Genomic DNA, 14838 nt, shown 5'->3' with positions numbered 1-14838 from the left:
CAGACAGTTTATCAAGGATATTTCAAATTCTCCGTTGTCTCTCTTCCCTTGGCTCTTTTACCAGAAATTCCAAAATAGCAGCCCAAATACTTTCCCTCTACCTGATATCATAAATGCTAGGGCATTGAAGCAAGGAAGAGATTCAGCCTTCAACAGCTATTGCGAATGGTAGATTTGGCCATGTGTCCGCCAGTGTGACTTCTGGGTTTAAAAGGGTAGAATTTCTGAGGGATTCAGCTCTGACTGTTCAGAGAACCTCTCTTCCCTTTGGCTTCTTTCTCTCTTTTCTTCTGAAGATCTCCTTTAAGAGAACCAAATGGTAATTATGCTTCAGTGCATCTATGTTCTTCTATGCTGCTTCTCTTTAATTATTTCACAACCTTAGGAGAATCTTCAAGTATATGCCAAGTTTTGGCCTAAAGAATGTAACCTTGCCTCCTAGCCTTGTAAGGAAAAATTCATGTATCTGGTTGAAAAAAGGTATCCACAATCACATTTGGAAAAAACATCAGATTGGTTCCCACCGCTTCTTAGAGTTTTGCAGTGAACGATCACTTACTAATTTCTGCAGGAGGGGAACCTGTTTCATTTTGTTTAACATAGATTTTCCAAACATACATAATCTTGGAATTCATTTATTTTGGAAGCATCCATCAACATCCTTCATTATGAACACCCATGCCATACATAGGGGAGGCACAGCTCTGGAAGGCACACAGTCCATAATTCTGCTGCTCACTGGTGATGTGATCTGATCACAGGATAAATATGTAACCTCTTCACCCTCATATTGATCAGATGTCAACTGAGGGAGCATAAAAGTACCCATTTCATGTGGAGGAAGATTTATTGCACTATTGGGTGTCTGTGGGAATTATAACTAACAGTATTCCAACTCTGGGGTCACGCTGTCTGGGTTCTAATTTTGTCCTTCTGCTTCCTGACCTTGGGAACGTTTCTGAACTTTAGTTCAATTCTTCATCTATACAATGGGGACAAAGATTGTACCATTCCCACAGTGTTGTTGGAAGAGTTTGATCTGATTCATGTAGAACGATTATAATTATGCCTGGTCCATGGTGGGCACCTAATGAACATGAGCCCTGTTACTTTCATCATTGGTACTCTTGTTACTTCTAGGACTTTATCATGTGAAACGGATTATTTTGTTTTATTTATTTTAATTAAAATTCAAGTAAGTTAACATATAGTGTAATAATGGTTTCAGGAATAGAATTTAGTGATTCATCACTTAAATACAACACCCAGTGTTCATCCTAACAAGTGCCCTCCTTAATGCCTATCACTCATTTAGCCCATCCCCCCACCAAAATCCCTCCAGCAGCCCTCAGTTTGTTCTCTGTATTAAGAGCCTCTTAGGGCTAGTCTCCCTCTGTTTTTATCGTATTTTTCCTTCCCTTCCCCCATGTTCATCTGTTTTGTATCTTAAATTCCACATATGAGTGAGATCATATGATATTTTTCTTTCTCTGACTGACTGACTTTGCTTAGCATAATACATTCTAGTCCCATCCATGCTGTTGCAAATGACAAGGATTCATTCCTTTTGATCCCCGAGAAATATTCCATGGTGCACATACACCACATCTTTATCTATTCATCAGTCGATGGACAATTTGGGCTCTTTCCATAATTTGGCTATTGTTGATAGTGCTGCTATAAACATTGGGGTGCATGTGTCCCTTCACAACAGCACACCTGTATCCCTTGGATAAATGCCTAGTGGTGCAAATGCTGGGTGGTAAGGTAGTTCTGTTGTTAATTTTTTGAGGAACCTCCATACTGTTTTCCAGAGTGGCTGTACCAGTTTGCATTCTGAAAGGGATTATGTTAGATTTTTTTTATTGCGATGTCATTGACCTATAACGTTATATTAGTTGCGCATATACAAAATAATGCTCTGATATTTGTATATGTCGTAAAACGAGCACCACAGCGAGTCTAGTTAACGTCCACCACCATGCCTCACTACATTTTTTTTTCTAGTCATGAGAACTTTTAAGATCCGCTCTCTTAGCAACTTTCAAATAAGCAATACAGGATTATTATCCATCGTCAGTCACCGGGCAGTGCATCACGTACAGATTATTTTAGTTTCCAAAAACCACTCCTCTCACCTCAAAAAACAGCTTAAATCCAGCATATTATATAAAGAGCATCACAGCCCTCCTGCACATACTCAGTGGGGCCCTGTTGATTTTGATCTTCTCTTGGTCGAGCGTCCGTGATCTCTGTTTTCCATCATTTAACTTTGTCTGTTTGTGAACAGGGGCGGAGAGGCCTCGGCTCTGTTTTTGTCTGGGCCTCGGGAAATGGCGGAAGGAGCAAAGACCACTGTTCCTGTGATGGCTACACCAACAGCATCTACACCATCTCCATCAGCAGCACAGCCGAGAGTGGCAAGAAGCCTTGGTACCTGGAAGAGTGTTCGTCCACGCTGGCCACCACCTACAGCAGCGGAGAGTCCTACGATAAGAAAATAGTACGTGGCATTTGCATGTCATGATTGGCCCATTTATCTTTCACTGTGAAACACAAAGGAAGAACCATAAGCTTGTACGTGAAAGTAACAGGCGGAAATAGACAAGTAATATATGGAAGTTAGCTGCTGACTCAATACAAGTATTTGTGAGGGTTGGCATTCTGTTACCAATTCTCTGAAAGTGCTTGTCTGGGCCATTAGATTCCATCATTTGATTTGGTCTTAGATATGAGTAAGCTTTAGTTTTGGGTTTTTTTTTTAATTTTTTTAATGTTCATTTATTTTTGAGAAAGAGACAGAGCATGAGCAGGAGAAGGGCAGAGAGAGCGGGAGGGAAATACAGAATCCTAAGCAGGCTCCAGGCTCTGAGCTGCCAGCAGAGCCTGATATAGGGCTCAAACCCACGAAACGCAAGATCACGACCTGAGCTGAGGTCAGATGCTTAACCGACTGAGCCCCCCAGGCGCCCCTTGTTTTATTGAAGATAAATGAGCAGTCCACATCGACCTTGCAAGCTAGTGGCAGAGAAGAGACTAGTTCTGACTCTCAGCCTACTTCCCTTATCCCTCTTTGAAACTTCCCCTTTCAGCCCTTTGGTTTCATAGTCGGTCTGACTAATTTCACTGTGAGCTAACCCTATCAAAAGGTGTTTTTCTGCTACTGAGGCACCACCTTGCCTGAATGAAAAGCAGAGCAGTCCTGCCTTGATTGTCTGCTTATCCGCATGCCCTACTCCCCGTGCAGAGAGTGAACGGATGCAGAGTTCAGGCTACAGGACCAGCCTGCTTAGGTTTTGTTCGCTGTTGAACTATTTGCTAGAGCTGGGTAGCTTTAGACACATTACTTAATTTTTCTGTGTAAACAGCCTCACCTGTAAAACGTGAGCACTTAATATTGCATGGTTTATGGCATTATTACAAAGACGATGTAGAAGTAAATAAAAAGGGCTTTGCGTACTCCTTGACCCACTGATGCTCAAGGATGGTCTGACTTTGGGGGCGCCCAGTACCATGCCTTTGATTCTGAATTTCAAACATTTTTGCATTTTGCTCTTTTCCTGATCACTTTATAAAACTGCCTCAGGATTTGTCTTTCTAGAGTGAATCTAAGCTGCTTTACTTGACATTTTTTAGCATTTAGCTAAGACCCTGTTCTCCGGTCTTGTAGATTTATGCAAATTTGGGTCGCATCTGACTTTTACACAGGGAGCAAAGACAGGTGATAGGACAGCACTCCTTTCGGGTCATTCTTCATCCGCATCCATGTGGGTCTTCCTGCTTATTCTGGTTATTATATAATTTTCATACGTGATTTCTCCCTACCCTCTTTAGTGACATTTTTCAGATTGATTTCAATAAAAATTACCTCCCCATAGACATACCCCATCTGCGCCTCGCTTTCCCCAATTCTTACACAATAACTGGATTAAAAAATAAGTGCATGAGTCCACCTTTAAGTGCCTCCATCATTCATCAGTAAACATTACCCTGCAATACAAAGTCAAGTATAACAGAAGAAAATACAGAGATGGAAGTTTCGCAGCTTCCTGGCGTTCTTAATGGGAAAGTGATGTTCCGTCATTTTTTACCTTCATTATGAAAATGTTATAATCTAGGAGGGCCCCTTTTGTTCTCAGATTTGCTTGTCTCTCAGAACTCACGGTCCAGGTCCACTAAAACTAAGTGGTATCCGTCAGTTCTGCACCATAAAGATCCTGATGGAACTTTCTGGAATAAGCATTCTCTTTCTATAGCTCTCAAGTCTGAAGGCAAACGTGCCATTGCTTCCAGGTGAATATGCCCGTCTACTCCCATTTTTTTCTTGTGGGATGATTGCCAGGGAGAGGGCACCGTGAAGTTCCATAAATACCTTTATAAAGAGAAGTATATAACCCAGTGGGCAAAACATTAAATGAGAAGAGAGGGTTTTCTAGGTCCTTGATGGAAGAAGGCAGTATGGAGAGACCTCAAAGTCTCTCTGTGAGATTTACTCCCTAGACTTGACCTTCCTGGGCCTTCATCATGCTGTGATGCTGTGGTAGATGCCATGACTGCCTCCTGCCCCCCCTCCCCTTCCCCCTGCCCCCCAGCAACAGACAGTCATTTAGGATTCTCCCAGGGATGGACAGAACCATTCATTCACTTGATTGATTCATTGAGTCCTAGACGGCACTTTCTCCATGACTGCTGCTTCTGATACCAAAACCTTCACTGACCTTTATACATATAACATATTTGTTTCTGTCTTCCATTTAATTTCTTTCTCCCATTTTCATAGCAGCCATTTAGTAGTAATTTTTCTGCATCCCATGGTTAGAATCTCTTTATTTTGCCTGAATCTGCAAATTACCCTAAACTGGAGAGGACATTTGGGAAGCTTCTTCCAGTTAGAGCCTCTAGCTTCAGATGCCTCACTCAGTGGCTCAGGGACCCTCACGGAGCCTTGGTTTCCCCAAGGCAAAACCCTCAACAGCCTCACTGATTTTCGGCGAAGAAGAGAAGCTGAAGGGAAGGGACTCACGCCACCCTGGTGCCCTGAGCCGCTCACTCAGTAAACGGCTGGTACCTTTGTTGCCTAAGTCCTTGTTGCTTTCTGTGTCCCGGAAGCTAGGCTGCCATTTTTTCAGCTGTCGTTAAGAGTGATGCTTGGGGTCCCTCCGTTTTTCCAGTCTACACAACACTGCAGTCTGCACCGCCCACCCCATCCAGGAAGGCACTTTGATCATGAACATGTTTACAGTTTGAACCTGAGTAGAGTTGGCAACAACTTTGGCCTTTTATGGTCCAGCTGACCCCTTTTCCTTCTAGATGTCAGAATGACAAATCATCCTGCGATGTGCCAGGGACCTTTTCTTTACCAGGCTTTGAACCAAATGCCGGGGATGTGCCCGCCTCCCGTCAGTGGCCTTGTGGTTGAGTGTTGCAGGCATGATGGTCTGCCCCGCTTTGCTCTGGCGCTCTCGTCCCGGGGCCATTCATCCCCTTGTGCCGCTGTGGCTTCTTTGGGAGAGCATGTTGGCATTTCTTGTTTGTAGAGCTCCTTTGAACCAGGCAGACGCTGGTGATTCAGGAGAGAGGAAGGATCTTTCTGCTTCTGGAAAAACACTTTTGTTAAATACATTGTATTTGTCCCCAACTGAATGTTTTGCAAGCGCGAAAACCTGGCCCTGGGTTTCAAAACGGCCAGCTCTCTGTCCCTTGGTTTCCTGCCGCTACTGTTAGCACAGTTGTGGACCTTGGTATTTCATTCATGCTTTAATCAACTCATCAGTAGTGGCCTTATATCTTACTACAGCAAGGGAAGCATCCAGAATATCAAGATGACTATAATAAGAAGGTTCCCTGTAAGCTAAATAGAGAGCAGTTGAAATGATTGGTTATCATAAAGCCAGATTATCGGCTAATGTGTTTTTATTAATAGTATTGCACATACCTTATTCTGTGTCGAATATGTAATACAATCACAGTTATGTTAACATGCCACAAATATGGCATTTTTTTTTACTCTTCTCATTGGTGCCAGGGACGGAGCTGTGCTCTGGAAAGGCATGGTCTCCTCGTACCCTCCAAACTCTCAACAGGAGCACCCGCTCCTGGCCTCACTTTACAGATAAGAAAACTAGTGCTTGAAAGGTTGAAAGAAACTAAAGCAGTAGGTGGTGGAGCCCGGATTCCCACCAACGTGGGGACGGCCGCCATCTTGTAACCAGGGTGCTGTCGTGTTCTGGAGACTTCTCAAGAGCACCCACCATGGGGCTGTCTGAGAGAACGGTGCTGCTCTCGCCTGTTTGGGGTTCTTTTCTCAATGATATATATATTTAGAATATATAGGTATCCATTATTTTTCACTGATGGTGGATTTGTTTTGATTTTCATTCTGTAAGACCTTCTCGTAATCTTCTAAGATACCTAGTCCTCTTCCAAAAACTGAAAGCCCTTTGCCAATCTGAGTCCTTAGTCCCTGAGTCAGTCCTGGGCTCATCCATCCAGAATATTCCTTTTGTATGCCGTTCAAGCCAGGGCTCTCCCTCTTGTCACAAGTGTCCTCCGTTAAGGCCCTGTACCAGCTCACAGTGCTTCATTTGTGACTCTTCGAAGTCAAATTTCACCTCAGGGAGGATTTTTCTTGTTCCCCTCCCCCACTCACTCCTGTCTTGTTCAATTTTCTTCCTCATGTTCTTAGCGCTACTTAACATATTACACATTTTCTGTTTTGCAGTAGATTGGAAACTACATGAGGTTGTAGATTTTTGTCTTGTTCCCTCCCAGAGCCTGAGCCATGATAGTAAATATGCTAGTAAATATGTGTGCATAAATCACTATCCGACCCTAGGAAGATTGGGAGTGTCACAGATTGTTTACATAGCCACCGGAAGACAGGGAGATGCTCTGTTTCTTTAAGAAAAACTCCTTCCGGTAGGTTGGTGAAAGGCAAAGGGCATTTGACAATCCTGTATTTTGCATATGAAATTGCCCACAGAACTCTTGCTACAGAAAGGTGTACCTACAATCTGAGTGTCAGAGAGCATCAGAAATCCGTCTAAAACACTTCACTGCCTCCGGAAATTTCTCCCCCAGTTCTGATTGGGAAATAAAGCTTCCTTCTCCCCACAGTCCCTCCCATCATTAAAATATCTCCTTCTTTTGGGACTAGTTCAACCTTTGCCCCTTTGCCTCTGGTCATTTGTCTTAGAGATTGGAATAGGGCGGTGATCAGTGATGTATTCCTCCTGGGAGGGGTCTTGTGAGCCAAGGGTCAGAGTATACATGCTCAGCCCACTCCCCACATCATGTTCTTTATTTGTGTTCAAAACAGACCTGCTGCCCTGGGTGTCTCAGAGTTTGACTGAGTGACCCATTCCACGTGGTGGAATTTTCTTACTGCTTTTAATGTTTCTAAGTAGCTACACATTTTTCCTTCTCAAAGAAACATCCTGTTCCCCTCCCCCACCACCCAAATCATTATTCAGGTACAGTCACCATTCACAATGGGGTTGATTTCTATCATCTCTCTGTTTCTTCTTTTGGCTCAAGAACGGCCATTCTTTTTCAAGCATTAGACTAGCAAATCCAGATGTGTTTTGTTTGTTTGGAAGTTTGATACATAGTCTCTCAAGAAAGGAAAGGAAATTTGCTCCTGAAAAGTTCTAATTTTGATGGTGGCCGGAAGGAGAATGTCTATACCCACTTGCCAACCCGGGCTGGATCTCAAGGCCATTTCTGCTGCCTTGGCTGGTGGTGGTCTGGAAGGACCCCCTTGGTTCTCACCGATGACTATACCACGTAGCTCAGCTTTTCTTCTGCTAACATTTCTGGATCTAACTTCCCCACTCACCCAGCTCTGTAGTAGCTGCGACATGTCCTTAGGCAGGTTAGTCTCTCTGAGCCTTCATTTCCTTACTCAATAGTGTATCGTGCGTGCAGAGTTCCTGTGGGTTTCAGTGTAGCCATATGCACGCACGTGAGTGTTTGCACACATAAACACCTACTGCGTGCCGCCCCCCATGTTGCAAGCCGCTTGAGGTGGTGGTTTTAGAAGCAGTCCAGCCTGTGGTAACACTAGTAGTTGTGAGGAAGAGCTGTGCTTTAGACCCTGGGTTACGTGTACACATATCCACAAATAATTTTTGTAGGCTGCTTATAAGTTTATGTGAGTTTTTATTTGGACAGTCGACAAAGAAGCAACGTTGAAGTCTTTCCTAATAATGGAAGAGTTTCAAGTATAGAACAAAACAAGTATAAGGGAACCTGATGTTAGTAATTTCAACTGTGGCCAATAAACACTGTGCTTCGCTCTCTACCTAGAACCGACCTGAACATTTTGGAGACGCAAACAATGACCTCCGATGGCGTCTTCCTCCAGTGATAGCAGCCTCACCTTTGTAAGCAAAGCCTCACGTTTGCACTTCCGTGTACAGATTCCTGGAGCAATCCACAACTGGAATGTCATGTGGGCTTGTCAGTCATGATTGAATTTTACACAGAAAGCATTCATTGGTCCTCAAGTCCCTTTGATTTTGCTGTGCTTAATAAATCAGCTCCTTCTATTTGATTCATTGACACATTGAAGATTTATTTTCTGCCTTTATCCCCCCCAGAGCTGTGTTTGAAACAGCTTTTCTGGCACATTCCTCATCCAAATCCAAATCCACACCAGACACAAACTCAACCTAACAGACAGTAGAATCATTTCATGTTTTAAAAATATCTATTCCGTTGCTCTTTTTTACCAGATAGGAGACAATATGGCACCTTCAAAATAAAGCACATCACGAGCGATCAGGGAGATGGAAACTCTGAACTCTGCAGGGTTGCAATTAAGACTTGTCACTCATGGCCAGAGTCCATCAGAACCGAGATTCCCTGGAGAATTTCCTCAACAGGCTGGAATAAAAGATCCAATCAGCCCAACTAATGAAATGTGAAATCATAGGAAGCAAGGGCTTAGGACGAGAAAAAGTCACAGTTCTGCTCAGAAGACGTGTGACTGGACCTGAACGACACCTACCGCTTCGCACCAAATACGGATGACTCCCCTAACTTGGCGGAGTCCAAACAACCATCTGCTCTGCATCCACGAGTCAGGCTGCACAACCCATGTGCTGATCGGGAGAGCTTTGATCTGGCTCGCGGCCTGGTGTCATCTCCTGTTTGCTTCACTGTGACAGACAGAAAGGATATTTTCTTGAGCAGAGAAGTTCTGCGGAGGAGAATTCTGTTTCTGATTTGGGTAGCGACCCGAGAGACTTTGGAGCGTGCAAGATGGGCCACCGGGATTGAAACCAAATTTTTAAATGGACTCCAACCTGAAAGAGCTTTATTGTTCCGTTGTTGCACACACAACCTCTGGGCTCCGTGCGCCATGATGTGGGCGGACTGCTGCATGCAACTCTTCTTTAAATTACACTGTCAGACCCTGCACGCATGCGTTGTGATTAATGGGGTTCCCCCATGTGGTTCCAGTTTTCGAGACATCATTTTTCTTCAAGATTGCATGTTCCTTGGTGGTCTTTTGCCTTTTCTTTCTAAAGATAGACATAAAAACTCCCTGATACTACAGCTTCTCTTAATGATGAAACCCCTGCCTCAGATCTTTCTGGTAATTTACACCTAAATATTTCCACCACTGACAGGAACTTCCTCTTGAAATGACCCAGCTGGAATTTCTCCCTCCAGCGGGATGAGAAGGAGTGAGGCTGTTTTTTGTTTCTTTTCTCTCCATTGCTTTTACCCTTCCCCTTCTCCGGCACCTCCCTGCTCCGCCCCTTCTCACCCGCTCTCGCCACTCAAGCTTCATGTCGTTAAGGCGATTGCAAAACATAAATACATGAAAGTACAATGCCGGTTTGGAACTGGACACGCTTGCCCCTATTGAGAGCATTTTAGGTTCATGTTTGCATAGAAAAGTACGGAGTTTTTAATGTTACGTGTGCAACCTGTATGTATGTACCTGGCGACCCTCTGTGGATGAGGCACATTCCTGTGACAGCCCCGACACCGTCAAGGTTTTATTGTTCACCTTTGAGGCTGGCCAGAGACGGTTACTTATCTGACTGAAAAACATTACACACACTTGGAGTGTTTATTCTGGAGTTGTTTCTGTGCACCAGAAGTGTCTGGTACAGCTGAGGACCACGTAAGATGAGCCAAGTGGAAAGGCATTGGGAACAATCTTGAATCCAGGCACAAGTCATTGAAAAAAAGAAAACTTGGCTAAGGAGCGTGACCGTGAAGCGGAAGTGAAATGAGAAGACTATGGACAGGGCCATCTCTCAACAACGGAATATCTGGAGATACCTGTTGGAAACACACAGTTCCAAGGTCCTTATGCCTTGACTTAGTGACCGGATGTTAGGAAACAGAGGCTGCAAATTTACCCACAATTTCAAATGAATTAGGAATACCTTTGCAGGGCATCTGGGTGGCTCAGTCAGTTAAGCACCAGACTTCGGCTCAGGTCATGATCTCACGGTTTGTGAGTTTGAGCCCCGTGTCATACTCTGCACTGACAGCTCGGAGCCTGGAGCTTGCATCAGATTGTGTCTCCCTCTCTCTCTGCCCCTCCCCGGCTCGCCCTCTGTGTCTCTCGGTTTCTCAAAAATAAACAGACATTTTTTAAAAAACTTAGAAATACCTTCACAATGATCTGGCAGTCCACTTCTGCTTCTACATTCAAAAGAATTGAAAACAGGATTGTGAAGAGACTTGCATCCCTACATTTACAATAGCCAAGAAATGGAAGCCACCCAGATGTCCACTGACGGATGGATGAATAAGGAAAATGTGGTAAATACATACAATGTCACATGATGCAGCCTGAAAAGAAGGAAATCCTGCCGTATACTACAACATGGGTGGGACTTGAGGTTGTTATTTTTAATGAAATAAGCCAATCACACACACCAAAAAGGTAAATACTATATAATTACCTTGATATGATGTACGTAGAATGGTTAAACTTATAGAAACAGAAAGTAGGATGGTGGTTACTACAGGCTTGGAGGAGAGGACAATGGGGAGTTGTTTCATGGGTGGAGCTTTATTCCTAGAAGACAAAGAACATTCTAGAAATCTGTCATATAGCAGTGTGCATGTAGTTAACAATATTGGACACTTAAAAGTCGTTAGAAGGGTAAATTTGTGATATGTGTCTTTTACTCCAACAAAACTCCAAAGAAATACATTTTCAAGTCAATAATTAGAGGCACCTGTGTGGTTCAGTCAGTTAAGCATCTCTTAGTTCTAGCTTAGATCCTGATCTCACAGTTTGTGAGTTCGAGCCCCAAATCGTGCTCTGTGCTGTCAACACGGAGCCTGCTTGGGATTTTCTGTGTCCCCCTCTCTCTCTGCCCCTGTCTCTCTGCCCCTCTCCCACTCACACCCACTCTGTCTCTCAAAATAAGTAAATAAACATTTTTTTAAATAAGAAAGTCAGCAATTTTTTTAATGTTTTTATTTATTTTTGATACAGAGAGAGAGAGAGAGAGAGAGCATGAGAGGGGAAGGGGCAGAGAGAGAAGGAGACACAGAACCGGAAGCAGGCTCCAGGCTCTGAGCTAGCTGTCAGCACAGAGCCTGACGCGGGGCTCGAACCCACGAACGTGAGATCTGACCTGAGCCGAAGTCGGAGGCTTAACCAACTGAGCCACCCAGGCGCCCAGAAAGTCAGCAATTAAAAATCCAAAAAGTTTCTGATGCAGAAGTGGGCATGGGCTGTATTTACCCAAACATCTTGCAGGCAGCTGGTGGGCTGGTATGGTCGGTTTATACCAGATAATTAAATAGTCCATACAGACATCCTCATGGGACCCTGAGGAATATTTAGCGGAGGGCTCATCTTTAGGGAGTTACACAGCGCTTTCTTCCTGTGAGGATCAGATTTCTTTTCAGAGCAGCCAGTTAGCACCCTCCTTTGGAAGGGTAGACCTTAGAACCACAGGACTTGGTTTTTAGCTGCCTTTACACCCCCATACCGTTCTGATGATCTTTCACCTCAGTCTTCCTATCTGCAAAATAGGGCAATACCCTTATCTTGATGCCAAAGAAAGCTTACCCCTGTCTTCCAATAACTGCGAGGAGACCACCAGCTCACCTCATGAGCCTTGTGCATTCCCAGCAGGAGTCATATGAGCCCCAAGGAGGCAAAAGTGGATGCTTGTGGGGGAGTGAGGAATTTTCTATAGCTTTTTCTCCTAGTGTTTGACTTGTCTCGTTACGGAGAATCTCAGTTTAACTATTTTCCCCCTTACTGAAGCGATCCCAAAACAAAGGTTGGGGGGAGCCCTGCTCTCGCTGGTGGGCATGTTACTTGGCCACAGCTGAAGTGAACTGGATTCAGACCAAGAGGGAAAAATGATCTAGATCTCATATTCTGATTGAAAAAAAAATGGAGAAACAACTAATCTCCTTCTGTAACGTATCGGCAGGCGTTTAGCGCTGTCATCTCCCATCAAACGCACTGGGTTCAACCGTGTTTTTAGTGTTCACATTAAATCGTTGACGAGGTCTTCCACCACTGTTCCCGGTAGGACAGAGCATGTCTTTGCTTAAAATCTGCAGCTCAAGGTGTCTGGGTGGCTCAGTCCGTTGACCATCTGACATCAGCTCAGGTCATGATCTCATGGTTCATGGGTGACTTGACATGCTGACAGCGCAGAGCCTGAAGCCTGCTTCAGGTTTTCAGATTCTCTCTCTCTCTCTCTCTCTCTGCCCTCCCCCACTCATAGTCTGTCTCTCATAAATAAACCTTAAAAAAAAAAAACCCAAAGCCTTCAGTTCTCCCAATGTATCAGTTCTGAGAGGGAAGGAATCAGACCATGTGCTTTTTTGCTACCAATGCCTAACTCAGTGTCTGGTTGTCGGTTGAACATATCTGATTATGAAAAATGTTGGATAATGAAAGAACTTTAGTTTTCACGAGAGCTGGGTCTGGGGTGAGGCAAGCAAGGGTTTGGGGGTAAAATGTAAGGGGCCATTTTACCCCTGCGTTCCGAGCCAAAGCCTCCCCGTAGTCCTGGCCCTGGTTTTAACAGAAGCGGAGTCCAACTGTGCACGTCCCTTTGCACAGTTGATTTACACGGGCAGGTCTCTAGAAGGGATACGGTCAGGAGTTGCAGGGACAAGGCATTTAAGACAACTGCTTCAACACCCCTCCATTCCACTTTCACGAGTACGTTTTTTTCTACTTGCACGTGCCTGTCATTGACCTCAGCTCCCTATCTGTCTCATTGCTGTGTTCTAGATCACCACCGATCTGAGGCAGCGCTGTACGGACAACCACACCGGGACATCGGCCTCGGCCCCCATGGCTGCCGGCATCATCGCGCTCGCCCTGGAAGCCAAGTAAGCCTTTATCTCCCTTTGTCTCTGCTGGCGACAGCCCCTCATCTCAGGGACAGCTTACCCAGGCCCTACTGTACGACCCCTAGCTCAGCAACCCAGAATAGAGTTTTCCAAATGCCACCTTTCAAACTTCAAAGACTAGGGTTTTAAAAAGAACATTTTTCCCTCTGTGAAGAAAAAAAATGCAAATTTTTTTTTTTTTGGTTTTTATATCCTTAAAAAATCAAAGTGTGTAACTACTTTACTGTGGAGTCATAGTGCAGGCATGCTAGTTGGCTCTAATACTCTTGCCTCATCGAGGTTTTTATTCTAGTCTGGGAATGTTCTGGGAGCTCAGAGTGGTCAGGCGCCATTTCCCTGCATTCCGTGACCATAGCGCTCCCTCTGGTCAAGGGCATATGTCAAGGTCATATGACTGAAGCTCATATGACCTTCAGTCCTGTTGCCCATGGTCCAATTCTGTGTCGGAAAGGTCCCCTTGAAAGGCCCCTTAGATGACGTGATGTGCTGTAGGCCTCTCTCTCCTCTTTGTAAACACCTACAGACTGTGCCGTCTTTGCACACGTCAATTTGTCTCAACTCTTAGAAATCATGGATCTTCATTCTTTCAAGACTTCCTACAGATCTACACGCTCTTACCCTTGATTTCAAAACCCCAAACGCCCAGAAAACCAGAAGGTCTTTTGCAGATTTGACACAAAAACTCATTGGATGGCAAAGCTGGCCCTGAACTGACTTGAGGGGATTTGTCTTTATGCTGAAAACTGATACAAATATTAATGTGTTCGATGATGCGGTATTGGCTCAGACCCCGCCCCCGTCCTCGGAAGTTCTGCATAGTCTATGCTACAGTTGCCGTATCTGAAAAAAAACATTGCATTCTAAATACATCGGGTCCAGGGAATTTATAAAAGGGACTGTGGGCCTGCACTCTGATGCCCTTCCTACAAGCGGATCATAAAAGCAACTGAAGTAAGAATGTACGTGTTTTTCCAAAAATAGCTTTGTGCCCCTGCCCCACGGAGGAATAGAAAGATATTTCTGTTGAGTCATACCCAGATGTAGAACAATAGCAGATGACAGGAAAAGAATACAAGAATCATGATGAGACCGAGCCTGTGTTAAGGCAGTTGGGCCTTAATGTCACATGTCTCATGTAAAGCATGAAACCGGTGGAAGAACACAGTCTGTTCAGACCACTAGAACAAAATACTGTAAATGAAGGAGCCTAGAAACAACAAACATTAGTTCTTGTTTTTCTGGAGGCTGGGAAGTCCGGAATCAAGACATTGGCAGATTGGGTGTCTGGTGAAAGTCCACTTCCTAGGTGGGTCCCCTGACAGAAAAAAAAAGGGGGGGCCAGGGAGCTCTCTGGGATCTCGTATAAGGTCTCCCTTAGGTGAAGGTGCCACTCTCATGAGCTAATCACCTCCTAAAACTGTCACTCTGGGCATTAAGCTTCAACATATGAATTTCATGGGGACACCAACATTC

The 14838-nt window shown here is 44.4% G+C and overlaps 1 protein-coding gene across 3 annotated transcripts in view; it reads left to right on the top strand.

Annotated features, from left to right (window-relative positions):
- PCSK5 (proprotein convertase subtilisin/kexin type 5) overlaps positions 1-14838 on the top strand; it is a 461176-nt gene that overhangs the window by 198556 nt on the left and 247782 nt on the right. For all 3 annotated transcript variants that reach the window (XM_029920456.1, XM_029920455.1, XM_029920454.1), the window contains exons 8-9: positions 2291-2503; positions 13244-13344. In XM_029920456.1, the coding sequence (XP_029776316.1) occupies positions 2291-2503; positions 13244-13344 (314 nt within the window). The remainder of the gene's footprint in view (positions 1-2290; positions 2504-13243; positions 13345-14838) is intronic.

Source organism: Suricata suricatta, chromosome 13 (assembly GCF_006229205.1).
Source record: "Suricata suricatta isolate VVHF042 chromosome 13, meerkat_22Aug2017_6uvM2_HiC, whole genome shotgun sequence".
Lineage (NCBI taxonomy): Eukaryota > Metazoa > Chordata > Mammalia > Carnivora > Herpestidae > Suricata > Suricata suricatta.
The sequence above is the reverse complement of the archived record's forward strand: the minus strand, read 5'-3'. Positions and strand labels throughout refer to the sequence as shown.